General features: G+C 66.1%; 1 protein-coding gene across 4 annotated transcripts; it reads left to right on the forward strand.

The window, feature by feature from the left end:
* The first annotated feature begins 638 nt into the window (after positions 1 to 638).
* CTBP1 (C-terminal binding protein 1) lies at positions 639 to 27365 on the forward strand. 4 transcript variants are annotated; one of them, XM_053901794.1, is made up of 10 exons: positions 901 to 1017; positions 10203 to 10398; positions 11846 to 12000; positions 19610 to 19754; positions 20884 to 21090; positions 22785 to 22999; positions 24501 to 24631; positions 25279 to 25406; positions 25942 to 26059; positions 26432 to 27365. In XM_053901794.1, exons 2-10 carry the CDS (start codon positions 10392 to 10394, stop codon positions 26616 to 26618), a joined length of 1293 nt encoding a protein of 430 aa, XP_053757769.1. In that variant the 5' UTR covers positions 901 to 1017; positions 10203 to 10391; the 3' UTR covers positions 26619 to 27365. The 4 variants fall into 4 exon arrangements, with proteins under 4 accessions (XP_053757771.1, XP_053757768.1, XP_053757769.1 ...); XM_053901795.1 differs by lacking the exon at positions 901 to 1017 and adding an exon at positions 9391 to 9407; XM_053901796.1 differs by lacking the exon at positions 10203 to 10398 and having other exon boundaries at positions 639 to 1017.

The raw sequence follows: 27365 nt of genomic DNA on the forward strand, positions 1-27365 counted from the left end.
CAAACGTAAGCCCAAGTTTGCCCAGAGAAATCCTCTGGGATCCCTGCCACAGCCTCCTGTGACCCTTCAGCCACCCAGAGCCACTGCGCACCTGCGGTGCCTCCTTGCAGTGGCCCAAGAATATTTAAACGATCCCGGCCTAGGAGCGCTCGTGGTGCGAGGTAGGTGCAGGTCACACCCTGGTCCCAGGGCGCGGGTGCAGGGCAGATGCGGCCTGGCACTCGGTTGGGTGCTGAGCAGGCGCGGCCTGCCAGTAAAGGTCCAGTGGGTGTGGAGCGGATGGCACACGGCGAACGTGTGTGCGGAGAGTGTGTAGATGGGTGCTTGTGCGGGTGTGCCGATGCGAGTCACGTGCCTGTGCGGGACAGGTGTGTGTATGTGTGCGCGCGCGGGTGCAGGGCAGGTGGGGGCCTGGTGGAGGCCTAGCAGGTGCACGTATGGGTGCGGGGCAGAGATGTGTGGCTGTGTGTGTGTGTGTGTGTGTGTGTGTGTGTGTGTGTGCGCGCGTGTGTGCGCGCGCGCGCGGCAGGTGGAGGCCTGGTGGGTGCGGGGCAGGTGCGTGTGTGTGCGCGCGGATACGGGGCGGCGGGGGAGGGGGTTGCTGGGTGCGGGGTAGGAGGGTGCGCGGACGCCGGTAGGTGCGGCCAGGCGCGGCCGGCGGGAGAGCCTCGCTGCCGGGGCGGGGCGGGCGGGGCGGGCGGGGCGGGCGGGCGCGGCCTGCAGCCGCCCGCGTCTCGCTGCGCGGCGCTCGCGCCTGGAAACAGGAGACTGCTGGGCCGGAAGCCCCGCCCGCGCGCGCGCCGCCTGTCCCCGCCCGGTGGAGCGGCTGCTGGCGCGGCGCGGCGCGGCTCGGCACGGCGGCGCCCGGGCGCAGGCGAGCGGGCGGAGCAGCGGACGGCGCCCAGGCCGCCCCACGCGCCGGGCTCGCGGCGGAGCGCGCCGGACTCGTCGGGGCCCGCGGCCGCCCGCGCCTTTCAATGGGCAGCTCGCACTTGCTCAACAAGGGCCTGCCGCTCGGTAAGGCCGCGCGCGCGCATTTCCGGCCGCGGGGGCGGGGCGGCGGGCGGGGCGGGCGGGCGCGCGCGGGCCCCGGCTTTGTGTGCGAGTGCGCGTGCGTGCCGGTATCCCGCGCGCCGCCGGGGGCGGGGCCGCGGAGGGTCGTGCGCGTGCGCGAGCGGCTGCGTGCGAGTGCGCGTGCGCCGGCGCCGCCGTCACGCCAGCCCCCGCCCGCCGCCGCCCGCGCAGGTGACACAAAGGGGCGCCGCGCCCGGCCCCTGACCCCCAGTCCCGGCCCTACGGCGCCGGTGGTGCGCCCTGGCGCCTAGACGTGGCGGACTCACGGCCCCTCGCGGGCCGGGCCGCTGCGTCCCGCCCCGCGTCCGTCCTGCCGGGACCGGGCCGGCCTCCTGGCGGTCGCGTGGCCTTGTCCCCTCTGGGCCCCCCGTGGCCTGGCCGTTGTCCCCGTCCCCCGACCTGGACGCGCCGGCGTGTGGAGCCGCCGTGGGTGGGCTCCCGGGGCGAGGCCGGGCGCGGACTGCGGCGCGGGGCTGCGTGTCTGCGGGCGCCGAGCTCCGGCCCTGCGCCCCGGGCGCGTTTGCTGGCCGCGTGCTGCCGCGGATGCCGGGCTCCTCCCTCGCCGCTGCTCATTCAGGCGGTTTTGGGGGCGCTTAGCTTTATGGCACGCTTCGTGCTGCCCTTTGAAGTTGTTTACTCATTTTCTAAACGGGAATAAAATTAGAGCGCCCAGCTGGTGGGGAGGGCGGCTCTTCCTTCCCTGGGTGGCCCTCAGCCAGCAGCCTGGGGCGCGGGCTTCCCCAACCGAGCAGCCTGCGCGCTGCACTCACTCCTCTGATCCAGTCTGTTCCACCGGAGTACGTCAAGAGGTGTGGACCCCATTCAGTTTGTCATAGGCACCTCTTTTCCCCTTTGCGCTTATAAAGGTGTCAGAAACCAGGATCCTAGCAGGTGCTCTAGACAACCCAGCGGGGCCTTGCCCCCCCATTTTTCCCACTGGGGCCCCTGGGGCTGGGGCCGTAGGGGAGCAGGCCAGCTTGGGGACACTCCTGGGTGGGTGCTGGTTTGGTCGCCGTCTCAGCGCCTGGTGCCCCCTGTTGAACCCAAGTGTAGGGGGCCATCTTGCAGTTCCCGGTCAACTTCAGCCTTCAGCCGCCAGGGCCTGGGGCCTCCTCTGGAGTGGGTCCAGCAGGGGAGGGGCCAGGCTGGGTGGGCCAGGGAGCTGCCCCTCCTCCTCCCCTCTGCCGTTGGAACCTTGGGGGCACTGGCTCCCTGAGGCCTGTGGGAGGGAGGCTACAACCACACCTGAGCCAGGAGTCGGAGGCTAGATCTTTCTGTGGCTGGGTGCCCTGCCCGGCCCTCTGCCTGTGTGCGGAGAAATGAGGGCACCACCTCTGGGCATGCCCGGAAGGACAGCCTTGAAGCTGGCAGCGGCTTAAGCCGGGAACCTGGCCAGCGGCCAGACCCCTTTATAGTGATCATTTTCCTCGTGCTTTGTTTAGGACAGATTAACCTCTGGTTGGGGGAGGGGGGACCACTTGTCACCCAGAAGTGGAACAAGATTGGCTTTCTCTGGTTAGTCTGAATCGAGCAGTCAGAGGTGAAATCCTCACCCAACTCCCACTTCTGGGGGTGGCTGGAGAATTAGGTCGCAGATGGGGGGATGGCCACATCCCCTTTTCCTACCTGGTTTCCCCTTTTCCAGGATCCGCCCTCTTCTTCAAGAGCAGCGACTTCATTTGTGTAAAAACGTACACCAAAGAGTGCTCTGTAGCTGCTGGCCTCCAGCATGGCCGACATTTGAGGCACAGGGAGCGTTGCACACGCGCCCTGTGGGTCAGTGCAGGCCATCCACTCTTGGTGTGGGGTGACATCTCCGAGGTTCTTAGGGGAGTGACCAGAGAGGAGCAGGGCACGGACCTAGCCCGTCCCTGGGGGCATTCCGGCCGAGCCCCTGCTGGGTGTGTGGTCTTGAGCTTGTCGTGTGCTCTGCTCGTGTGCGTCTGTCAGGTGGGGATGGCGGTGTGAGGCCACGTGGGATCATGAGTGAGCACCTGTTAAGTGTTGGGGACGGGTCTAGGAGACAGGATGGGGCCGGGGCCAGGGTGAGGGGCGGGGCAGGACAGGCCTGGGGACAGAGCAGGGTCCTGGGGCAGGAATGGAGACAGGAGCAGGGCCTGGGGCAGTGCCGCCTTGTGCTGTGTGCCCGCCCTGCTGTCCCTGGATGTCAGCCTGGCGATGTGTGCGCTCTGGGTTTCACCTTCTGTCCACCCTAGAGCTTCAGGACTGTGCCAAAGGGGGCCGTGGGGGGCCTGCTGGACCCCGGCTTTGGTCTGCTCCCCCTCCTTGCGGCTCCCACTGGTGCCCGCTGTGTGTGCCGGCCCTGGAGCTCCACTTCCTGCAGGGGCCGGCCGTTGTGTTCCACGGTCGCTCCAGGGTTCTTCTCTGTTGGGTCTTATCACCACCGCTGAGCGCGGGGTTTGGTTTGGGTGTCTCTGCGAGGCCTCTTGAGGGACGCGCGCTTGGGGCTGCGTGTTTCCCCGCCCCACGCACGTGTGTCCTGTTCAGCCTGTCTCGGGGTGTTGGTGCACCTCCAGCCTGTCCAGCTGTGGCGGGTTGCTCTCTGTTCTCTCCGTTTCTGAGAAATGGACTTGTGGCAGGGGTGACCTGTCTCAGCCCCTGTCCGTCCTCTCCCCTGACTGCATTTGGGGTTTTCTTCCTGCCTCTTTTCTTCAGCTCGAGGACACTTGGGGGTGGGGGGCTGGGAGCACGGAGCTGGGCCTGGGGCTGGTGTCGCCTGCCCTGCTGAGGTCCTGCTGACTGTCCTGGGGCAGGGCCCGGTTCTTGGCGCTCAGCCCCGAGGGCCCCATGTTCTGGGGAGCTGGAGCCACCCCTGTCTGGAACCTCAGGGCAGAGATGAACGACTGTCTGTAGGAGGAGGGTCCTTGGGTTCGGAGGCGGGTCTGGCCTTGGCTCCCCCCCTAACCCGGTGGAAAGCTGAAGATCGGCGGGGGCTTCCTTTGGGCCAGCAGAACTGCCCGTGCCCGTGCCCTTGGGGCGTTGCCGGTCCAGTAGCCAGACCACAGCTTGTGGCCGCTGCCCGGGGCTCCTGGGTATGGAGGACCCGGTCAAAGGCTAGCGCATCTCCTGGTTTCCCTCCATTGGTGGCGTGAAGAAGGACCCGTACGAGGCTCCGGGGGACGGGGGGAAGTTGTCTGGCCCTGGCACCGCCGTCTGTGGGGTGGGGGGTGTCCACACCTCACTCGCCTCTGGTCCCCAGACGGGACTTCACATCTCCTGTCACTGCCGTCCCGGAAAGCTCAGCTGCGGACGGGGCACGGGCCGGCACTGGTGTGGCGCCCTGGGGGAAGGGGTCCCTTATGTCCCTGTCAGCCCTGGAGCCCGGCCATAGATGGGCTGGACGGCCGCCGTGGTACAAGAGCACTGTGCTCGGCGAGGTCGGGGGCGGGGTGGGGGTGGTGACAGCGTGGTAGGACTGGAAGCTGGGACGGTTGAGAAGAAATCCCAGCAGGTCTGGCGGGCGGGGGGCCGGGGGGGGGGGGGGGCCCGAGGCGGCGCTTTCTGGACCCTCCCCAGGCGTGGATTCTGGCCTGTATAGAGGCCGCGGTGCCATTGACTTCGGTCTTCCTGCGTCTGTGACGTCCGTGTCCTGCAGCTTGGCCAGGTCTTGAAGGTGGTGGCACCGCGTGGGGTGTCCCCAAAGCAGTTGTCGGATGCCACGTGCGGAGGGGAGGGAAGGCCACCTTCCCTCCACCGCCAGCCAGCACCCTCTCTGCGACGGCCATCAGGTTCTCGTTTGTGGGATCCTGAAGCGTCACAAAGCCGCATAAAAGCACGAGAGAGGAGTGTGTGGGACCGAGGCCCTTGGGGACAGGAGCGTGCCTCTGCCACGGTTTTAGTCCACATGTGGGTGGTGGTCAGTGCCCTCGTGGGTTACGGTAAGTTAAGGGGGTGGCACAGCACGGGCAGCTGACGGAGAGTCCGGCCGCTGAGGTCTGCGAGGCCACTCTGCCCCACGGCCCCGCGTCGCCCGAGGGAGCACCCTGGCCTGGTCTGCGCGGGCTCGGGTCCTGCCAGGCCAGACACAGTCCCGCTGTGGGAGCCGCCCTCCACTCAGCCCGCAGCCCTGCCCCGGGCAGCGTGGCCAGGCCTGGGGCCTCTGGACCAGGACAGCCCGAGGAGGCTGCCGTCCGGAGGGTGTGACCGCTGGCCGGCAGAAGCTGAAAGACGGAGGGGGCTGGCCGAGGGCAGCCTGCTGTGGCTGAGGGTCCGGCTCTGTGGAGGAGGAAGGAAGGGCTGGCAGGGGCTAGGCAGCCCGTGAGGGTCTCGGGGGTGTGACAGGCTCTGGGTCAGGGGCGCAGTGTCTCCGAGGCGGCATCTAGGACCAGGGGCCCGGCTGTGGCAGTGGGGAGACCTGGGGCCTGAGCAGAGGGGGGTGGGGGGTATGGGAAGACGGCTTAGTCTCTGAGGCTGGAGAAGCAGCAGGAGTCCTGGGAGTGTGTTGTGGGTGTAGAGCAGGAAGTGCTTGTCAGAGTTGGCGGGGAGGATGGGGAGGGCCCGGGGTCCCAGCTCAGTGCGCTGCGCCGGGAGTGGGCTAGGTTCTCCGGAAGCTGCTGTGGCTCATCTGGAGAGGGCTGGACACCTCGGGTGTCCCCAGACCCCCGATCTCCTCCCGAGAGTGACCCCCAGTGGAGAGCCGGGCCAAGGAGGCCAGGTCAAATCAAGCACAGCGGGGCAGGGGGTGGGGAGAGCAGGAGTGACTGCGGGGGCGGGGGGGCGGGGAGACGGGCCCCCAGAGCTCCACGCAGACACCCGTGGGAGGGGGTCTGGGGTGGGGGGTGACAGGCTCCTGGAGCTCCACGCAGACACCTGTGGAAGGGGCCCCTGGGACCTGTGGTCCCTTCTCTTGCCCCGTTTTCTTTCAGATGAGCTTTGAGACCAGCTTCAGACTTCAGGGCGAGTACGAGGACAGGACAGAGAGCGTGTGCACCCCTGCACGCAGCTGCCCCGTGCCGGGTGGGGGTGTTCCCGCCGAGGTGCTGGTGTCACAGCTGGAGTCCTGCCCCCCCTGCCCCATGCTTTGTGCTGCGGCCTTGCTTGCTGGCATCCGGCCGGCCAGCCAAGAACCGTGTGCCGACGAGTGTCGCAGCGCCTGTGCTGGTGCTCACGCGTGCTTCTCCGCGGGGCCTGTGCCGCGTGGCGGCCAGCAGAGGCGTCCGCCGCAGCTCAGCGGGCCCTCCGCCCCCCTGTGTCCCCCGCTCCGGCCAGGGCTTCCTGAGTCACTAGCCGTGCTGACCGCTGCGTTTCCTCCACCGCCTTGCTGAGTTGCAGGGATGCAGATGCGCACCTGCCATCGTGGGGCCCGGCGTGGGTGCCGTCACCTCCCACTGCGGGCACCCAGCCCCCCAGAGCCACCGCCTCCGAGAGCGCAGCTCGTCACATGCAGAGGAAAGCGGACGTGTGTGTCGGGCGGGCGCCGGAATCCACTCCCTCCCCGTGGGCTCACCGCCCGCCTGGCGCCCGTTAGGTGCCGAGACGGGTGCCCGCAGATGCCCCCCTCCTGCTGACGCCGTAAGCCAGCCCTCATGTCGTCGGGAGTGGGACATCGGGGCCGGGCGGGGGCAGAAGGGAGCCCGGCAGTGTTGAGTACGGGGTCGGGCGGGCGCGGAAGCCCTGTGTCCCACGCTCCCAGACCCCCGTCGGGTCTCGGCCCCCGGCGAGGAGCTCTCGGTACAAGAGCTGTTGCTGCCTCTTGGAGCAGGGGACTCTCAGGAGCCTCCTGTGGGTCGTCGTGGATGGGCACCGGGAGGAAGGGGGTGGAGCGGAGGGACACGGGCAGGGCACCCACGGGGACCCTGGGGTCCACTCTGTTGGCCGTACTCTCTCCAGCTGTCTCTCGCCCATGGGGGCAGGAGGCCTGGCCTGGGGCTGCCGCGTGTAGGTGCCGGACACGCGTGTTTGGGGAGCTTGGGGCAGCGCGAGGTGGTCCGCCACGTAACTAACTGGCCGGAAGGCGGTTTTGCTGCGGAAGAGCGAACGATAACCGTGGACCGTCCAGAGGTTTCCTTGACTGGTGGACGTTTGGTTTCATTTCCCTGTTGAGGGGGACGCCCCTTTCGCTGTTACGAAAGCTCAGCCCTCCCGATGGTCTCCCAGCCCCGCGGGGTCTGAGCCACGGGGGGCGTGTGGCGGGCGTGTGGCGGGGCACCTGGAATTAGTGGCGGCGGGGACGTGCCGGTGCATGCCAGCTGGCGCCCCTTCCTGGAGCGCGGGCCACTCTTGGGGTTGAGCGCCTGTGGCACCAGCACCAGGCGAACCCGCACGCGCCAGTGCGAACGCGTTCTAACGTTTTTCCGTTTTGCGGTAAGGTCTTCCTAATTTCGTTGTTCATTTTTCACGTTTTATTTTGTCTTTTTTTTTTTTTCAAGTTTACTTGTTTTGAGAGACAGAGAGCTTGTGTGCATGGGGGAGGGGCAGGGAGAGCGGGGGAGAGAATCCCAGGCAGGGTCCGTGCTGCATCCCAGAGGCCAGTGCTGAGCTCGAACTCCCAAACTGTGAGATCGTGACCTGAGCCGAAATCAAGAGTTGGTGCTGAACCGTCTGAGCCGTCCAGGCTCCCTGCATTTTGTTTTTTTTAATGAGCATTTTTTAGTTTTTGTGATTTTATCATTTATGGCAAAACTGAATTCTAGAAAATTGATTACATGGCAAAACTGCTCGAGAAAAGGTACTTCCGTGAGGAGAGCAGACACAGTTCGGGACCCCAGTGACCCTGGCCCTGTGTCCTTACTGCCGGCCCGCAAGGAGCCTCCCCCCACCGCGTGTCCTCCCCCGTCCTTTGCTGCACCCTCTCGACCACCTCTGTGTCCTCGTGGCTCTCTGTAGTTGTTCTGAGCAGTGAGATCACTTAGGGGGGCTTCTCTCTGGCATTTTCTAGAAACGAGGTGGAGATGGTATTTTCACAACTCGAACGTCCCCCGGCACCAGCCTAGAAGCTTCCTGTAGTCGTACGGCCTTGTTATTCTCTCCCGCACTGGACTTGGCTTCTTCTGCTGCTGGACTTGGGTCACCCTCCCCGGCCCCACGCTGTCACCAGGCACCGAGACCCGTGGGGCACCGGGGCGGGCGGGAGCCAGGTTCACCTGCATGGGTGTGTGGCCCGAGCCTGAAGTCACCACCCATCTGCACGTGGGGCCTGACTCGGGCTGGCCTTTGAGCCCCACGCCTGCTGGTGCTTCCCTGGGTGGGGCTCACACCTCTGCCCATAGTGAGGTGGCCCCGGGAACACACCCCGACCCCTTGAGGCTGCTCATGGGTTTCTGAACCCAGGTCAGGTTTGGCAAAGCCACGCTTCCCTCTGAAATCATTTTCACAACAGAGGTTAGCAGTGGGCACGGGAGAATCCAGGGCGTGACGCCAGAGTGCCTGAGGCGTCTGGCTCAGCTCCCCAGGGGTGCAAGGGCACTCGGGACCCGTGTGTACAGGGCGTACGGCCCTGGGCCCCTCGGAGGACGTGCACGCGTGCGGAAACACCGTCTGCCGAGGGCCACGCCGACCAGGGAGGATCCGGCCGGAGACACCCTGGATGCTTTCAGGATTTAGGGGGAAAACCGAAGAAAGCCTAGTGACTGCACGGTTGGCTGTGGCCCGTTCCAACCCCCCTTCCCCTGCACTCGCTGACTGTGCGGGGCGAGGCAGGGCAGACAGGGCGACCCCACTTGGCCAGGGAACGTGGGGATCCCGTGAGGCCTGGGAAGTGGTGCTTCATCTGGGGCCAGTCGGGGCACTCACCACCAGGGAGGCGCAGAAGTCCTGGGGAGGCCAGGCCAGCCAGACTCGAGGGCTCTGATTCAGCTGTCCTTGGTGGACACCTGTGTCCTTGGCAGCCAGCTTGCCGCCCCCGGCCCAGACACCTCAGGCCCGCTGCTGGCCCCCAGGTTGTCTTCTGAAGGTCAAGGTCGAGGGTGAGGCTTGCCTCCCGGGGAGGTGGGGCGGGGCGGGGCTGGCCTGGGCCTGGCCTTGCTGCTACCTCCTGCACCAGCCCTAGACTCCCGCACACACGCCCGCTCCCCTGCCACCACGTGTCCCGGGGTTGCTGCAGGCTGGGTCCTGCCCGGTCGAGCCCAGTCGGCAAAGGTTCGGGTTGTAAGGCACATCCACGCTCGGGGGCGGGGACAGAGGATATGGGTCAGAGGTCACACCTGCACAGACTAAAGGTGAGCAGACCCGGGAGGTGCTGTGGTCGAGCGTGGCCTTCTGGCACAGCCTAGGCTCGCGGGTCAGGACCACAGGGCACCCGCCTTGGTGCAGAAGTGGCGGTCACAGCTGGAGTCTGGCAAGGGTGAGAGCCACGTGGGTCCCATGGGCCGCAGGTACGTCCCTGCTGTGGCCGGTCTGCCCGATGTCCCTGTGGCCGGCATCGGGCGGGGGACGAGTGCATCCGGTCCCTGCTCCGTGCTGGCCTCCCGAGGTGCCATCTGATCCCAAGGTTGACACCGGTGGTGTCGCGGGTCCTGGCCACCGTGGCTCCCAGCCAGGCCTCGGGGCCACCCTGGCACACTGTCCCCATGCTGAGAGCAGGGGTCCTGAGCATCCATGCTCAGTCCCAGCTCTTGGCACGTCCTCAGCCCGTCCGTACAGGTGTGTGACCAGGAGTGTGTCCTCAGTGTCCTGTCGGGGGGTGGGGGGGCCGTGCCTGAGTCGATGCCAGTGCCCGGGATGTGGCCTGTGGGGACTGGCAGAGGGGGCCTGGGGGACAGCCCCCCCCCGGGTCCTGTGTGGTGCAGGACAGTGGTGTGTGTGTCCCGGTCTGCATCCTGCGGTCCCCCTCTCGGTGGCCCCCTCAGAAGTCCACTCTCCCTGCACAGTCACAGAGGCCCAGGAGGCCGTTGGGAGCACGAGACAGAGGTTTGCGGGACTGGTGGCAGACTAGCCCCCAGGGCCCCGGCCTCGCACCTCGCACCTCACGGACACTGGTAGCGCCTGGGGCGGGGTTCCCACGTGCCAGGAGGACCTTCAGGGTAAGCAGCGCGGCTCCTGGCTCTGGGCGGTCCCGGCCTGGCAGCCGCGGGCACAGAATCAAGGATGCAGTGTGGAATTTCCGGCGTCTGGGAGTCCTAGTTGGCTCTCGACGGTATTTTAACGTGTCTCTTGTGTTTAATTTTTAGTCAGACTTTGACCCCGGCGCAGGCTTCAGTGGTCGCCAAGGATCAGGAGCCTAAGAGCTTTGGTTCGAGACAATTAAAGACGTGGGATGAGGATCCAGTGACAGGACGCGGTTCTGCCGGGGGATTCTGAAGATAAAACGCTTTGAAAAGTCGAATTCATGGTCGTGGAAGCTGAGCCCATATTAAGAAATGTCAGGTTGGTTGGGGCTCCCGGAGTGTGAAGCAGCTGGAAACCAGGCCCTCTGCGACCACGGTCACCCTGTCCGTTCGGCGCGTGCGGCGGGTCAGGACGGCCTCAGTGAGGCCCCCGCGTGCGGTGGAGCGAGGGGGTTCCTCGGGGGGCCCAGCCCCCCACCCCCGCCACGCCTCCCCAGGGCAGGTGGGCCAGGCCACAGGTCGATGCTGGGTTTGTTCTGGTCGTCCGCCCGCAAGCTCGGTCCCGGGTTGGGGAGTTGCCGCAGAAACCCAAGGCCTGTTCCGGCGCTGGCTGCGTGGTCGGGAGGCCGGGGCCTCCCTGGGTGAGGGGGCGTCGTCCGGTCGGGGGTCCCGACGCCGCGTCTGGGCAGCCCTGCGGACTGGGCCTGCTCTCACGTGCTGCTCTCCAGCGGGCGGCGCCCTGGCATCGGCGGTGTCCGGGCCCGCAGGGGGGCCTTACAGCCTCAGAGCTCAGCTCGCGGGGGTGACGCCGGTCTGTGCTCATCAGGAGTTAGAGCTGAGGGACTCTGACGGTGGGCGTCTTCCAGGTCACTCGAGAACAGCGGCGATAAGCCTCCGCTGGTAAAGTCAGTCTTCTAAGTGAGATCACCGTCCCAGCACGGCTGGAGACGTGAGCGCCGTCTGTGCGCGCAGCTCCGGGCCGTCTGGAAACCGCGCCTGTGCCGGGCCCCCCGGGGGCGGGAATCGCACCGCTCGCGGGGCAGGGAGGGAGGCAGCAGAGACGGGGTTCTGGCCCTGCAGATCCCGCTCTGAGCCACCCGCTGGGGCCGCCGCGTCCAGGCGGCTCACGTAGGCGGCGCACTGGGGCCGTGGGCCTTCCCCGGGGCGAGTCTTCGTGAGGGCCGTGGGGTGCGCGGGGCCGGTCCTGTCGCCTGGGAGGCCCTCCTGGATGAGGCGTAGTCCCCTCCTGTGTGGAAGGAGCGTCTGGCGATTCTGAGTCCCCTGCCGGGCGAGGTGGGGGCTCTGACCGCACCGCGGAGGTTTCACCCCCCACCCCTGCACGGTCCCCGCTCTTCAAATCTGCCAGCAGACGCGGTCCCTTCAGGGTTTCTGGGTAGCCACGCTGCCGCCACAGGCGGAAAAGAACGGACGCCATCACGAGGCCTGTGGCGCTGCGTCTGCGTGTCCCGGGGTCACGGTGGTGAAGACCGCGGCTGCCCCGGCGCCTCCACGTGTGTCTGCAGCCCCGAGCCCCGTGGGGTGGTGACAGTCGGCGGGGGTCCCTGTTCACTCGGGCGTCAGTGAGCTGTAGCAGACACTGGTCTGCTTCTCCCGGTGGCTCATAACCCTGGTTTGACAAAGTCCAGACGAGCAGACGTGGGAACTCTCGGGGCCTGTGCCGGGCTGCGGATGGTGGCGGGTGGCAGGGGGCTCGAGGTCTCAGCCGGGGCCGCCGCTGTGCTGAGCGTCCGCTCCTGTCTCCGCAGGCGTCCGACCCCCGATCATGAACGGGCCCATGCACCCCCGGCCCCTGGTAGCGCTGCTCGACGGCCGGGACTGCACGGTGGAGATGCCCATCCTGAAGGACGTGGCCACGGTGGCCTTCTGTGACGCACAGTCCACGCAGGAGATCCACGAGAAGGTAACGGCGCGGGGTGCTCGGGGGAGCGAGGAGGGCAGGCGGGTCCCTCAGGCGTGAGCCTCAGCGGCTCCCGGGCCACCAAGACACGTGCGGCCATCGTCACCCCCGCCCTGTCAGAGGCGGAGACGGCTACTGCTTGGCATCTCGAGCCGTTGCCATTGTGACCAGATGTTCTCAGAAAGCAGATCCGGGGGCCGCGGACATAGCAGACAGGACTGGGGGCCGGTGAGCTGCATCATCCTGGTCCCACATTGGTCACCTGGGGCATCCCGGGCTGGCGGCCAAATATTTAGGCCTGGGGTGTCTGCTTCTGGACGTGGCTCCTGGAGGGCCTGCTGCGGGCAGCCCAGCCCCGGGTCTGGGGCCCCGGTGACAGGATGGACGGGACTAAGCCGCCGTCCTCACGCCGCCCGCCACCCCCACATTGCCCGACGCGTCCGTGTCAAGCCTTGAGCTGGGCTGCCGGCGACCCCACACCGCTGCGCCTTGGGGGCCCGGCAGAGGCAACGGACGGTCCCCTGTAGGGGATGGCCCCATCGGCCAAGCCACATGTCCTTCCCAGCAGCCGTTTTCTGCTGCGTGTCCGTCACAGAACCCGAGGGCCCGGGCAGACCGCCCCCGCCCACGCAGAGAGAGAACCCATGGCTGTGGAAGAAAACCCACGGCTGTGGACGCCGAGGGTGGGGCTGAGCGTGTGCGCTGCTGATAGAAACCTCAGGAACCTGGCGGGCCGGTGGGGGGGGGGGGCAGGAGCGCCGTGACCAAGTGACGGCCCGCCACCGTCCAGGGCTGGCAGAGTGCCGCCCGCTGTGGGGCGCTCGCGGAGCAGCCCCTCTGGAGGAGGCACATGCTGCGACACCCCCACAGTGACCGCCCCCCCCCCCCCCGGTGTTTATGCCAGAGGAGAGCCCCTCCCGTCCCGACGGCGAGTTCGGCAGCGCCGGGGTAAGGCGCATGGGGGCTCGGGTGCCCAGGCGAGGAGCGCAGGGCCGGGTGGGGCTCTGCCCGCGTGACGGTCTGGCCTGTGGCCCGCCCGGGTGCTGGCTGCTTCAGTCACCACCGGGCGGAACCATGTGGCCGCACACACCCGTGCGTGTGCAGCGGTGGAGCTGGGGGGGCGGTTGTGAACCTTCTGCTGTTCCAGACTAAAACTTTTAGTTCTTTTTTTACTTAAATTTTTTTTCAGAGTTTTATTTTAGAGAGAGTGTGCACATGCAGGCGGGGAGGGGCTGAGAGACAGAGAGAGTGGGAGGGAGGGAGAATCCCAAGCAGGCTCCATGCCGTAAACACAGAGCCCGACGTGGGGCTCAAACACACAACCCTGAGATCAAGGCCTGAGCCGAGTCAGGAGCCGGACGCTTAACTGACTGAGCCACCCAGGCGCCCCCAAAGCATTTTGTTGAAAACTACAGCCAATATAGGGCATGAAAGACACATACAAATAGAAATGTTTAAAAATCATAAGCGGTACTAGAGCAAGTTCTACCAATAAATTTGAACACTAACACAAAACGTGTTTTCTTTCAAAATTGTAATTTATCAAAACTATCTTGAAAAGTTAACGTAAAACCCAGATAAGCAAGTCAGACACCCCGGGGAGGGGCAGTGAGGGGCCTCGGCTCCACGGCGATTCTGCCCCACGCCCAGCAGACAGACAGACGTTGCCAGACGCCACAGCCACACGGCTCGGGAAGACGGGACGACGGGTACTCGCAGAGAAAAACGGCCTGTGATTTACGCTTTGGGTAGAAGAGAGTGTTGGGACCCGGCCAGTCAGAGCCTCGGCGAGACCTACGGGGCACCTGCTTGTGCAGCCGGCGGCTCGCGGCGGGAAGGCGGCACCCGAGAACTCGAATGCGCGCTTGGAAATCAAACACGCGAGTGGAAAAATTTAATTTTAATAGAAAGCTTGGAAGACACTGCCAAGGGGAGCCTGAAGGAGAGGTGGAAGAGGCGAGGCCAGAGGAGAGCCTTGCAGACCCAAGGGCTCTCAGCCGGACGTGCCCGCCTAGCTGCCACCCTCGGGAACCTCCCACCTCCCGGCGGAAACACACCTCCTTCCCCCGGCTTTGCTGCCGGGCATAGCCCGGGGACTAAGTCCAACCAGGAAGAGGTGACAGGCCTTGTGTGCAGAGCCGCCTTCCCTCTTTGTGGGCCGGAAACCACATGTGATGGCTGGAGCCTGGGCAGCCACCTGGGAGTGGCAGAGCCACCAGACGGGAGCCCTGGACCCTGATGGCTGTGGAGCTGACACAGGGCCCCTGGACCACCTATCTGAGGGCTTTGGCTTGGGAGGGAAACGGCTTCTCTTCCACATCGCCGTGGATCAGGGAGTTGGTTCTACCTGCTTGTAAGCAGCTGGATGTCGGATGTTACCTGAGTGTTATGGAGGAGAGACCGAACACATCAGCGGATGTGATGAAGAAACCTTCCAGAGCTAAATGGAGACTCTGGCTCTCCTGCCGCGAACCCAGGACAAGTGTTGGGGGTCCGCAGGATGCTTTGCTGTTCAAGTAGCAGATCCCACCACCAGCCCAACTTTGGGTACCTTAAAGCTTCTGGGGAAACCAGTTTTCAACCCTTGGTTGCACCTCGTCAGACCGCAGAGGCAGGGGCATTTTCTCAGTTACTCTTGGAAGCTCCTTAAAGACCAGCACCTGCAAAGCAGAGGGGCAATCCGGGGTGGGGGATGGGGGGCGGCAGGTGGGAGGGTGCCGTCAGCTAGCCTGGATCAGGAAGTCCCTGAGGGGCATTTCTGGGAAAGTGGGGCACCCGTAGGCGGCAATGTGGGGACACGTCAAGGAAGACGGCAAGGGCACAGGAAAAGTGTTTCAAGAGTCCTGGTCAAAAGTGAGGCTCCTGGTCCCCGGAAGGAGGTACCGGGGCCGCGCGAGAAGTGAGGGGGATGTCCAGGCAAATGCCGAGACGGTCTATGCAGCGAGTAGTGCGTGGCGGGAGGTGGCTTCGGGCGGCAGTGTCCCAGCGACTCTGAGGCAGACAGTAGGGCTGTGTTGGTGCCCACTGAGAGGCCCCGGGGAAGCGGGGAGCATTCGGGAAGTGAGCCCAGGTACCCCGGGCAGCCTCCCAGGTGAACGGCCACGCGTGTGCACGTGTCCTGACAAAAGTAGGGGGGCTTCTGCAGGGGCTGACCTTCCCGTCCTGAGGTCAGGACAGAAGTGGCCGTGCTGAGTTCTGTGGAAAATGGGGCCGTGTAACAGAAAAGTTCGCTGCGTTGAAGAGCAGCGAAAACAGTCATGTGGCGAAAGAAAAGACGAGTGACAAATGGGTGGGTGTTTGCTGTATCCGAAACGGCTCACGCTGCCTTCCTCCAAGCGACAGGGACAAGACAAGTCCCAGCAGATGGGGGGTGGCGGAGGGTGCGTTTGGGCAAAAACAGTGACTGCCGGGAAGCAGGTGACACTGTCCCCGCCCCCACGTTAGCCGGCTCTGGCTGCACCCAGGGAGCATCAGGAGGTGTGAGGTGCCACGCCTGCTCAGCGGTGGCTGTGGCCGTGGCCGGCTTTGATGGTGCTTTGGCAGTTCTGTGAAAACCTGTCCCCTCTGGGCCTGCATGTGGCCCTTTGTCACAGGGAAACATCCCGTGACAACCATATAAAAGTGTGCTGGGGGCACCGTGTCACTGGCCTGCTTTTCTGAGCCTCAGCCTCACAAAATGAGTCACACCTTTGTGTGGACGCAGAAAGTAAGTAAACTTGAAGACCCGGGAAGCTTGCGCATGGTGCACGTGTGTGTGTGTGTGTGTGTGTGTGTAAAGGAAATGAGCGAGGCCTCCCCTCCGGGATGCAGGGAGGGGGCGTGGTGGACCCCGTCAGTGCCTCCCAGCACATATCTTCCCAGCCAGCCATTTGCCGCTCCCCTTCTGCGTGGTGCCCAGCGAGTGCCCCCTCAGACCCTGCTGCTGCTGCTGTGAGCACCCCGGGGCCCCTGGCTGAGTTCATCCTGCAAGGCGGGCCCCACGTACCCGTTCGGGGGCTAAAGACACGGTTCAGGCAGTAGCCTGGCCACACGGCTGGGGGAGGGGGATGTGGGTTGCCGGCGTCCGACTTACGGAGACAGACGTCCCCTCTGGGAGGTCGGTGTGGCACCTGGGGGTGTCCCAGCCCCTTCGCGGTCACGAGAGGGAATGTGAGGGACTTCCAGGGCGCGTGGGCCTGGGGGCCGGGTGGAGCGGTGCGGTGGTCCTGGCCTGTGCCCGTCTGCACGGAGCTGCCTCGGCGGCAGCGGGCTCTCCCCCCGCGACTGGGCGGGGCCTCCCTGGCAGGGCCAGGGGCGGGTGGCCGCTGAGGACTGCAGCTTCCTGTTCTGAGAACTTCACCTGGTACTGCGTGGTTAAAATAGGCTCAGTGGAAAAAGGATTAAGACATGAAAAAATTTACCAAGAAACCTATGTGGTCAGGTCACACGGAGAAGTGCAAATTAAGGCTGAAACAACGGGTGTCCCTCCCACCTAGCGTTTTACACCCCGGACTGCCCGGCGCCGCGGGCTCGGTGCCGGAGCGGGCGTCGTAACCGCCAGGTGCGGCCGGAGCGGCGCCCGGAGCCCGGAAGAGGCCTCTCCAGCGGACCCACTAGTTTGCACTGCTAGGGCCTTCTCTCAAGGCAGTCGTGGGTTTTACCGCAGCCAACAGTGGTCGTAACCCAGATGCCCCAACAGTAGGGAACGTCAGATCCTGGATCGTCCGTGTTGGGATGTAGCTCAGGACAGTGAAGGTCACGATTTGAAGACTTGCCTGCCGTGGTTAAATGCTCAAGATAGAAAGCCGGCCGCCTGCACGCACGCAAGCCTCTCCACCTGTCCACAGCTGAGCCTTGCTCTTCTCTGCAAGAGGCCCGCATGTGTCCAGCTGCGCCGGCCGGAGACCCAGTCTCCCTCGGGAGCTCCCGTCCACGGTCCGTGTGTCTCCGAGCCCAGGGCTGCTCCTCCTGGCGCTGGCTTGCACCCATCTGGATCCCCAGTTCCGCTGCACGTCTGTGTCTGCCCACAGTGGGCACCGGCAGATCTGTCCCCTCGCCCCCACCCCTGCTGCCATGGCCATCCACATCTCCGGTCTGTGCAGCACAGCGGCCAGAGGACTCTTCCCAGGGTCTCGTTGGCCAAGGTCTGCCCCCTTGCCTCCGCCCCACAGCCCCGCGTCCACTTCCCAGCCACCCTCCTCATGCGCTCCTAGTTAACCCTGTGTCCCCTAAGCATTCGCTGCTGCTCCCCTGTCACACATGGGTCCTCGCTTCCCTCTCACACCAGGGCCAGTCAAGGTGCCAGAAGTCTGTGCCTGTGCAGCCTGGACCTCCTTCCAGGAGTCCAGGGGCAGGAGTCAGGATGTGGGCAGTGACCCATCCCATTTGTTCACACGTCAGCCTGGCACATCCTTGCCTCTAGGAGCTGAAATTCCTAGGATCTTCAGTGCAAGGAGCAGGAGCAGGGGCCCACAGCACCCTCAAGTCCGGGCCAGCCAGAGCAAACAGGACCAGGGACCCAGGCCGCCTCTGTCCTGCCTCTCAGTCATCTCTCCCTTGGCCCTTTTGGTGTGGTCCCCTACGGCCATGTCCCCCTGGCCACCTCAGCCGGCAGGAGAAGGGAAGCCATGCCAGCCTGAGGGAGTTGTATTTTGGGTTGCCCTCTGTCCAGTGGAGGAAGGGACTGAGACAGGGCGGTTAGCAGCTTCACTGTGCCCCGCACCCCACACGGGACACCTGCTCTACTCCACTGCCCACATCAGCCCGGAGTCTAGGCCGTCCTGGGTGCAGTCCCCCTCAGCTCATGCCTGGTGCCTTGCCGTCCAGCAGCCTGTGCACAGCCCACTGCTGGCCTCACTCGTCCTGGGGACTCAAGGTCAGCAGAGCCTGTGGTTGGGCTCCCTCCCCATGCAGGAGACCCAGAGTCAGCACAGGAAGCTCAGTCTGGGGGAGGACAGGGTGGCATGGTGCTGGAAGTCCCCAGTAGCCAGAGCATTTTTTTGAATTGGAGGTGTCTTGATTATAAAGCTTTCACGGCTATACCCCGTTAGGGTCCCTGAACTATGACATGCCCTGGATTACACCGTGTGTCTGGAGCGTCGCCGGCCCAGAGATTGGACCTTGCGGCTCTTCCGCCAACGTCCGGCTCTTGCCACGACAGCCCTTTAAGGCCGTGCTCGCGGCCCTGGGGCGCGGTCCTGCTGCCCTCCTGGACCTGGGCCAAGCCCCCCAGAAACCAGGCGTCCCCGCCTCCTGTGTGGCTGCTGGGCACCCTGGGGGCTTCCAAGCGGGGTGCTGTGCACACTGGGAGCAACGCTACAGCGGCAAGGGGTGTGGTCTGCACCGGCGCCGCCGAGTGAGGCGGGGCTTGGTCGGCAGGGAATAGGCCCCCCGAGTGGGGTGTGGGCGTGGTCCGCGCGGGCCTGCCCCCTCGTGGGGGTATGGGCGTGGTCTGCACGGGCGCCACCGAGTGAGGCGGGGCTTGGTCGGCAGGGACCAGGCCCCTCGGGTGTGGGCGTGGCCTGCGCAGCGGCCCTGAGCGCGGTCTTCAGGGCTTATCCCCACCCGTGGAGAGCTCCACGTTTGCGCGGGCCCTGTGGGCGGGGCCGTGGGTGGAGCCCTAACTTTGGGGAGGGCCGCCCCTTTGGGCGGTTTTGCAAGCGGAGTGGCGCATCAGCCCGTGTCATCTAAACTCTGGGGAGGCAGGACACCGATATGCACCTGGGGCCTCCCGCAAGGCAGCCCAGGCCGCACACAGACAGGAGGACCCCGCCAGGGCAGGCGTCCAGGGCTGTCCCGGAGAGCCATGGCCATCTCCTCGGGAGGCCCGTGCTGGCTGCGGCCGCCCTGAATGCCCTGGGCCGCTCGCCGGCCAGCGGGAGCTGCAGGTACAGGGGCAGACCTCGCCCACCTGAGCACCTGGAGAGGAGGGGCCCGTGCTGCCTGCGTGCAGGGCGAGGGCGCGGCCCCCAGCGTCCCGTGCTGGCCCGGCAGCCGACGCCATCCGAGGGGCACGTCGCAGCCCCGCCGGCCCGGCCTTCCGCACAGCCGTCCTCCCTACGCAGGTGAAACGTCCTTTACCCGCAGTTGTTTATGGTCGTGGGGCCCCATGTGCGCTTCTGCCACGATGATTTGTAGTTTCCTCGTGGGGTCGCTCCGGTCGTTCGTTGGTCACGGCGGCCCTGCAGCTTTCGGCCACCCCCCACCCACCTCCGCAGGGTCTGGGGGTTTCGGATGCTCTGTGTCCTCCCAACACCCAGCTTCCTCTGTATGTTTTACTGTCTGGTGCCCACAGGTAAGGTCAGCCCGCTCCCCGTACCGTGCGTTCTCCTGGGCCTGCAGTTTATGGGGCGGGGCGGGCCCTGGACTCCCAGGTGAGTCTGAGCAGCGTCAGCAGGGCCACACTGTGGTGACCTCAAATGTCACCGCAGCGGCTTCTGGCCTGAGAAGGCCGCAGTGCACAGAGGAAAGAACAGCGGGAAGCCCCTTGGACTGTCCCGGCCTGGGGCCAGGCTGGGGGTGGGGGTGTTCCCCTCCCCCTCCCAGGGTGTCTGTGCTGGTTTGGGGGCAGCAGGCAGACCGGGGGCCCAGGTGGGGCCGGCATGTGACTGGCGGACGCCCTCCCTCTCGGCAGGTGCTGAATGAGGCGGTGGGGGCGCTGATGTACCACACCATCACGCTGACCAGGGAGGACCTGGAGAAGTTCAAAGCTCTTCGTATCATCGTTCGGATCGGCAGTGGTTTCGACAACATCGACATCAAGTCAGCTGGGGACTTAGGTAGGGCGGTTCCGGGCTCTTCCTTCGCAGCTGTTGTGTGTCCTTCCCTGGGCTGGATTTCCTCACATCTGGTTTTGTCTGTGGGTTTTGCTTTACACCAAGAGTCCCCTGCAGCTGCCTGTTTGGCTGGAGGTGACTCATGAGCCTGCTTTTGGGGTGCAGAGCCCCGGCCACTGGTCAAAGCAGCTTCCTCAGAAAGCCACGCGAGAGCACGTGTCCTCTGGCTCGTGGGCAGCGTGCGTTCTGATCTTGCCTCCCCGTGTGTCTGCACCAGCCGCGTGGCCTCATCCAGCCAGGTCGTGCCCGGCCAGGGCCTGCGGTCAGAGGCAGTGCCCCCGGTGCCTGGTTGTGCCTGTCCTTTCCTCCGGGATGCAGCTGAAGGAACTTGTCAGAACGTTCCGGCATCTCTGCCTGCCGCAGAGTCGTGGTGGGGTTTGCGTCACGCGTCCTGGAGTTTACTGTGCTCCTGTGGGCGCGCTCATGCCCACCGCCGGCTCGCCTGGCCAGGCCCTCCCGCCCTGTTGTCACCTGCCCCCATGCAGCACGCCCAGGAGCGTCGCACCATGGCCCGGGGGCTCCTTGGAGGCTCCGTCCCTGTGCACGGAGTCTGGCCTCGCTCTGTTCCTCCGCCAGGGCCAGTCAGAGCCGTGCCCTGTGCTTACCTTTCAAAGCCTGGCAGGCGGCCGCTCGGAAGTCCCAGGACCTGGTCTGCTCTCCCAGGCAGCAGTTTTGTTCCCGGCTCTCGGAGACACTGTGGCTTGGGCCCCCTGTCCCCCACCGGCTCTTGCATGTCATGGTGGGCCGAGTTGTTTCTGGGACCCACCCTGGGCCCGTCCTGCGGCCCTGCCGGTGTGTTTGGCATCATCCCGGCATTTGGGGGAGCTCGGGGAGCTGCTCCTCCGTTCACCGGGCGCCTCCAGAAGGTCAGGTGGCCAGCGGTCTGGGCGAGGTAGGTGCCTGCCGCGTCCTGTCCTGTCTGCCGCTGGACCTACGGGCAGCTTCTCCCCGTGGCACGTAACCAGGGTCTGCCTCCTGGCCTCCCGGGGTGGCCTGGGGACGCTCCTCTGGCCTTTCGTGAGGGAAGGGCCACGGCTGGCTCCGGTGAGCGCGCGTGCGTATCTGTTCCCAGGCATCGCGGTCTGCAACGTGCCGGCGGCGTCTGTCGAGGAGACGGCCGACTCCACCATGTGCCACATCCTCAACCTGTACCGCAGGACCACCTGGCTGCACCAGGCGCTGCGGGAAGGCACACGGGTCCAGAGCGTTGAGCAGATCCGGGAAGTGGCTTCCGGAGCGGCCAGGATCCGTGGGGAGACCTTGGGCATCATCGGACTAGGTGAGCTCGTCTGTGTCCTTGCTCCTCGCGTCGGCCCGGCTGACCGCGAGGCTGGGGCCGGGCTGTGCCGCCGGCCGGTCCCCCCCGATGCTGGACGGTCCCCCCGACCTGAGGGCGACTTCCCCCACGCGGGGCGGTTTCCAGGCCGGAGGCAGCGTGGGGCCGATCCTCCCAGGAACAGCAGGTGTGGGTCACACATACGCCAACATGGTGGCCCGTGGGGTCACACACGGACGCACGCCCCCCACACTCAGACACGCTCACCCTGTCCCCGCTCCGACCACGGCTAAGTGGACGTGGCCTTCAGGTGAGGGCCAGGTGGCCCTTAACCCTGCCGTAGGTGGAGGGAGCTGGTTTACCTGCCATGCAGGCAGCTGTCCGGGGTCCGTGAGGTCCCTCTTCTGTTTCTTGTTTGCGACCCCTTTCCCTACCCAAACTCGGGCTCCACCCACCTGGGAAGGCCAGCATGGACGGGACCCCCTTGTCATGCTGCCTCCTGAGCTTCCTCTGGTTGGCCCGCATGGCCTCCCCGCCCCACAGAGGCAGCGCTGTGTGCAGCGTGGGGCGGTGCCACGGGGACGTCTGGGTATCGTCGATCACGAGGACGCACCTATGTTAGGGCAGGTCGGGGTCGTCCGTGAGACACAGGCCTGTCTCCTCCGGCACAAATCGCCGTCCTGCTGAGATGGGCACGCGGACGCCAGGACTGGTCCCCACGAGTGTCTCCCCCCCTGCTGCCCCCACTGTTGTGAAGGCAGGGACGGCATCCTTCACCTGGGGCCCCAGGCGTGGGGTTTGTTGAAGGAGGATGGATGGGCAGCCAGTGTGCCTGGCCAGGTCGATTTGGGGGCTGCCTGATCTCATTCGGCAGTGCTGTCGAGAGATTCTGACCTGGTGGGGCCGGGTGGGCCGAGTCTGACTTGGCAGAGGTGACCCGCGCAGCCCTTGCCCCGGCCCCCGCTCAGGGGACTGTCTAAATGGCTCTTCGGGCGTCTGGGTGTGTGTCCGGCCCCACCTACCAGGCAGCGGGTGCCCTGCGGCTGAGTTACCTGGCCTCGTGGCACTGTGGGCAGCTGTCTGGGTGCGGCTGGCAGGACTGTTCTGCCCTGGTCTCACCTGGGGTCCCGGGGGTCCCGTCCCTCGGGCAGTCACCCTTCAGCAGGCAGGTGCGGGACCCCGCCCCCCACCATGGTGGCCTCAGGGAGTGTGGGCTGTTTCTCCCCTGCTCGCTTTCCTCATGGGTGTTTCCCTGCCCTGGGCCGGCCGGGGGACTCCAGAGGGGCCCTGAGGTGCCGTGCGGGGTGCCCCCTGGCCTGCGGCACCGCTCCCTGAGACGTTGGGACCGTGGCCGCGCTGTCCTGGGCCTGGCTTCCCGGTGGCCCCCCTGTGGCCAGGTCAGGGCTCCCTCCTGGGGTCCCGGAGTTAGTGGCTCCGAGCCCCTCTGGTCTTCCCCCTCCAGATGCAGGGGCCACCCCTCAGGTGCTGCGGCCCTCACCCTGTGCCTTCCCCAGGGACCCCCTCCAGCCCCCGCCCTCCTCTCTGAACGCCCCGTCTTTAGCGTCTGGGAGCAGACGCCTGGGGGCGGACGGGGCCGTGCTCCCCACAGCGAGCGGCCCCGGGCACAGGGGAGACTGAGGCGGTGTGGGGGGCCGCTCAGCCTGCGGCCCCGGTGACGCCGAGTCTCGCCCTGCCAGGTCGCGTGGGGCAGGCGGTGGCACTTCGGGCCAAGGCCTTCGGCTTCAACGTGCTGTTCTACGACCCCTACCTGTCAGACGGCACGGAGCGGGCGCTGGGGCTGCAGCGGGTGAGCACCCTACAGGACCTGCTGTTCCACAGCGACTGCGTCAGCCTGCACTGCGGCCTCAACGAGCACAACCACCACCTCATCAACGACTTCACCGTCAAGCAGGTGGGCGCCCGCCACCCTCGTGCCCGTGTTCCTGGGGGAAGGGGAGAGCGAGGGTCGGGGCCTGGGGGCCTGGGGGAGGGCGAGGGTCGGGGCCTGGGGGCCTGGGGGCCTGGGGGAGGGCGAGGGTCGGGGCCTGTGTTTCTGGGATCCTGGGGAAGGGTGAGGGTCGGGGCCTGGGTGCGGGGGGGAGGGCGAGGGTCGGGGCCTGGGGGAGGGGGAGGGTCGGGGCCTGGGTTCCCGGTGGGTGGATTCCTGGCGGGAGACTCACTTGCTAGGGAGTCATCCACACAGGCAGGCCTGTCTTCTGAGTCCCTGGTCCTGTCCCCACGTGTAGGCCAGACGCTACGCCCAGGGGTTTTGCGTTCTCCCACGCCATCTGCCTGTGCCACGAGCCTCCGTACCGTGTCTGCAGGGCGAAGCGTCCCTGGGGGCCGGGGGTGCCCAGACAGTGGCCATGAGGCACACGGTGTCACCAGGGTTTCAGAACTGCCCTGGGTCAGGCCGGTGCTCGAGCTAGTGGCTGCCTCCCACGGGCCAGGCCTTTCGAGTGCTTAGGCGCGTGCCTGTGTGTGCGTGCCTACGCGCATGTGCCTGTGTGTGGGATTTTCTGTGTCCGCTGCTCTGCCTGCCTTGCAGGTGTGTGCATGTGTTGTTGGGGGGGGGGGTCACCCCTGCTGTCTGCCCCAGGCCCTGCAGTCCTGTGGGGAAGGCCGGGCACCTGGGGCTCCTCTCTGTCTCCAGCTGGTGGGTTTGGAGGGGGGAGGGAGGGGGCACAGGCATGGCCCTGGGGTACGTCCCTGAGAACCAGGTGAGAAGCCGGGCCGGAGCTCCCCTGACCTGACAGCTGGCCGTGCGAGCTTGGCGGGGCTGGTTTAGTTGGTGTGAACTCAGGGTCGTGGGAACCCTTTACCTCAGAGCAGGGTGGAGCCCCTCACCTTGGAGCAGTGGAGAGGGGCGTCTCCAGGGCAACCCTGAGGGCTTTTAGCAGAAGGAAGTGAGGCCGTGCTGGGGTAGAGCCGGTGCAGCCACAGCCCACCCTTGCCAACGGGGCTCCCTGGTGGGGCCGCTGCATTGAGGACCACGTCTCAGGGCTCCTGTCCGTCAGGCCAGCACCACAAGGTCCTGAAACCCCATCTTCCAGGTGTGTGCAGGGCTAGGAGCTCGGGCCACACCGTGTCATGGATGCATCAGGTCCTTGCCAGGCACCACATGCAGCCGGGGGGCTGGGCCAGGACACCCCACTGCTGTGGCAGGAGGCCAGCTGTGCGTTCCCTGGTCCTCCAGGTGGGGCGGGGCCCACACAGACCCCCAAGCCCTCTGCCGGCCCGAGAGAGCTCCTGCTGGCCTGGGTGGGAAGAGGCCAAGCGCAAGGTCCCAGAGCCAGCCCCTCTGTGCCCCCTGGTCCTTGAGGCCCTTCCCCTGGGTGGGCGGGGCAAGGCAAGTGGAGAGGCCTCCGTGTTGATCATGTCGATTCGCTCCTGCTGTCCTTTGTGTCCCCCAGATGCGACAAGGCGCCTTCCTGGTGAACACAGCCCGGGGTGGGCTGGTCGACGAGAAGGCGCTGGCCCAGGCCCTGAAGGAGGGGCGGATCCGGGGCGCAGCCCTGGACGTGCACGAGTCGGAGCCGTTCAGGTGCCTCCTGGCGACACCCTGGGTGGTCCTTGGACAGCACCTCTCCCAACCGGGCCCCCACCCAGCCTCACGCCCCACTCTGGCCGCTGGCTGGAGTGGGGCTGGGCCTGCCACCACGCGTAGTCTCCAGGCCCCAGCCAAGGGTCCAAGGACACGGCGTCCTTGGGCTTGGTGTCCAGCCTGAGCTACTGCTCCAGGCGGGCTTGCCCCCAGGGCCCGGCCCCCCGGGGCCCGGCCGGGTCTCAGTGGGCGGGTGACTGGTGCTGTAGGTGGGGAAGGGGAGGGCTCAGACCCGCGCTCCATGCCAAGCACTTCGGGGTGCCACGTCAGTGGGTTTGCCCAGGTGCACGAGGCAGCTGACCCTCGTGTGGCCGCGTCTATAGAGGCCCCGCACCGAGAAGCCATTGTGGGTCGGCAGCTAGCCCCCGGTTTGTCAGCTTTGCCGGGAGGGCCTGGAGGCCCTGCGGCTCGGGGACCAGCGCCCTCGCCTGCAGGGAGGGCAGGGGCAGCGTCCCCGCTGCTGTCAGGGGCCCGTGGGCAGGTTTGACCATCCTCGGGTCCCCTGGTCTGACGCAGGGGTGAAGTGTGGGTCCAGGCGGGGTCAGGCACCCCCCCCACTACCCTGACCTGCTCTGCGCCATTCGTAGCTTTAGCCAGGGCCCCCTGAAGGATGCGCCTAACCTGATCTGCACCCCCCACGCGGCCTGGTACAGCGAACAGGCCTCCATCGAGATGCGGGAGGAGGCAGCCCGGGAGATCCGGAGAGCCATCACAGGTGAGGGCTGCGGGCAGACCCCGGTGCGGCCCCTTCGGAGGCCTGCACCGCTGGGCCGCCAGAGGGACCTCTGCTCCCCGCCACTCGGGGCCGCGGAGCTGAGACGGACCTGCGCCGGGGCGGGTTCACACCCTTCCACACCCTGCCAGGCCCCCAAGTGCAGAGGTCAGCACTCGGCTTCCATACGGTGCTCCCCACACAGCCCTCGGGTCCTCCTCGCACAGCACGTTGACGGTGCCCGCTCTCTGTCGCCCGTGTGGGAATTCGGCACGCGTGCCCCCTCTCACCCCGCGTTTAAAAAGTCTGGCTGTGCTTGTGAACCTGGGCTGGGCCTTCGCTGCCCTCCAAAATCCCTAGGCCCGGCAGAGAGCTAAGGGTGCTGAGCTCGGTGCTGGGGGCTCCCTGAGCTGTGAGGTGACCGTATCCAGGACCGGCGCCTGCTGGGCCTGAGGGGAGGGAGGGACCCCGAGCCCCTGGGTCCTCAATGCAGCCGCCGCACACGCACTGCCCTTCCTCCTTCCGCCGCATTTCCCAGGCCGGATCCCCGACAGCCTGAAGAACTGTGTCAATAAGGATCACCTGACAGCGGCCACCCACTGGGCCAGCATGGACCCGGCTGTGGTGCACCCCGAGCTCAACGGGGCCGCCTACAGGTGAGCGGGGGCGGGGACACAACACTTCCCTCATGACTGCGGGTGGGGCAGGGGCCTGTGGGGGGCCCCCAGGCTTGGACGTGCATGCTGGCCTGGGCCCCAGTGGAGCAGAAGCAGAAGGGCAGGGCGCGGGAGACCAAGCGGGATGGCCTTTCTGGCCTGGAGGCGCCAGACACGCGGGCAGAGACCACCCTGGAATCGGGAGCCAGGGGAGGAGTCGGGGCGGGGAGGGGTCCTGCTAGGCGGGGCCTTTGGGAGCCGCCCCCCGCTTCGCTGGCCCTGTGCTGTGGGATCTGCAGCCGAGGGAGGGACCTGGCCCGGGCCCCGCCCCCCCATCCCTGCTGCGAGCTTCACCTGCGGTCCTCCCCCCAGCAGGTACCCGCCGGGCGTGGTGGGCGTGGCCCCCAGCGGCATCCCAACCGCCGTCGAAGGCATCGTCCCCAGCGCCATGTCCCTGTCCCACGGCCTGCCCCCTGTGTCCCACCCGCCCCACGCCCCTTCTCCCGGCCAAACCGTCAAGCCCGAGGCAGATAGAGACCACGCGAGTGACCAGTTGTAGCCCGGGCGGAGCTCTGCAGCCTTGGCGCCCTCGGACGGGTGGTGGCGGAGGCGGCGTCTGCGAGGCCACAGCGCTCCAGAGACTGTCCGGGCGCCGCGCGGGCGAGAGGCCGCTCCGCCCTCCCCGCGTCAGCCGTAGTCGTCCTTCCCCGAGGGCCAGCCGCTGTCCTGTGTTCTTTGCGTCCTCGTTAAGCAAAAGAAGTTTAGTAGTTAATTCTATCATGAATGTTCTTGTCCGTGTACAGTCTTTAGAACATCACAAAGGATCGGTTTGCTTAGCTGTCTACGGGGAGAGAGCCCGAGGGGCCGTGCTCCGCAGGCCGGGCTGAGGCTGCGGCCCGAACACACCCGCGACCAGGCAGTTGGGCAAACTTCTCAGGACAACGACTCCTTCCCGTTTTTCTTTCTACGCCACACAGTGCATTGTTTTTTCTACCTGCTTGTCTTATTTTTAGAATAATTTAGAGAAACAAAACAGAGGCTGTTTTTCCTCATTTTGGCATGAACCCCCTTGTTCCAAACGAAGATGGCGTTGTAAGTGGCTCGGAGAGAAGAGGAGGGTGTGGCGCACAGCGCGCTCCGGCCGTCGGCACCGGTCCCGGGACGTGAGGGCGCAGCGCCCTGGCCTGCGCGGGTGCCGTCCTGCTGACGTGGTAGGCTAGCAATATTTTGGTTAAAATCATGTTTGTGACTGTAACCATTTGTATGAATTATTTTAAAGAAATAAAAATCCCAGAAAGAGCCGGCA

Source organism: Panthera pardus, unplaced genomic scaffold, assembly GCF_024362965.1.
Source record: "Panthera pardus isolate Hobbes unplaced genomic scaffold, ASM2436296v1 HiC_scaffold_13, whole genome shotgun sequence".
Classification (NCBI taxonomy): Eukaryota; Metazoa; Chordata; class Mammalia; order Carnivora; family Felidae; genus Panthera; species Panthera pardus.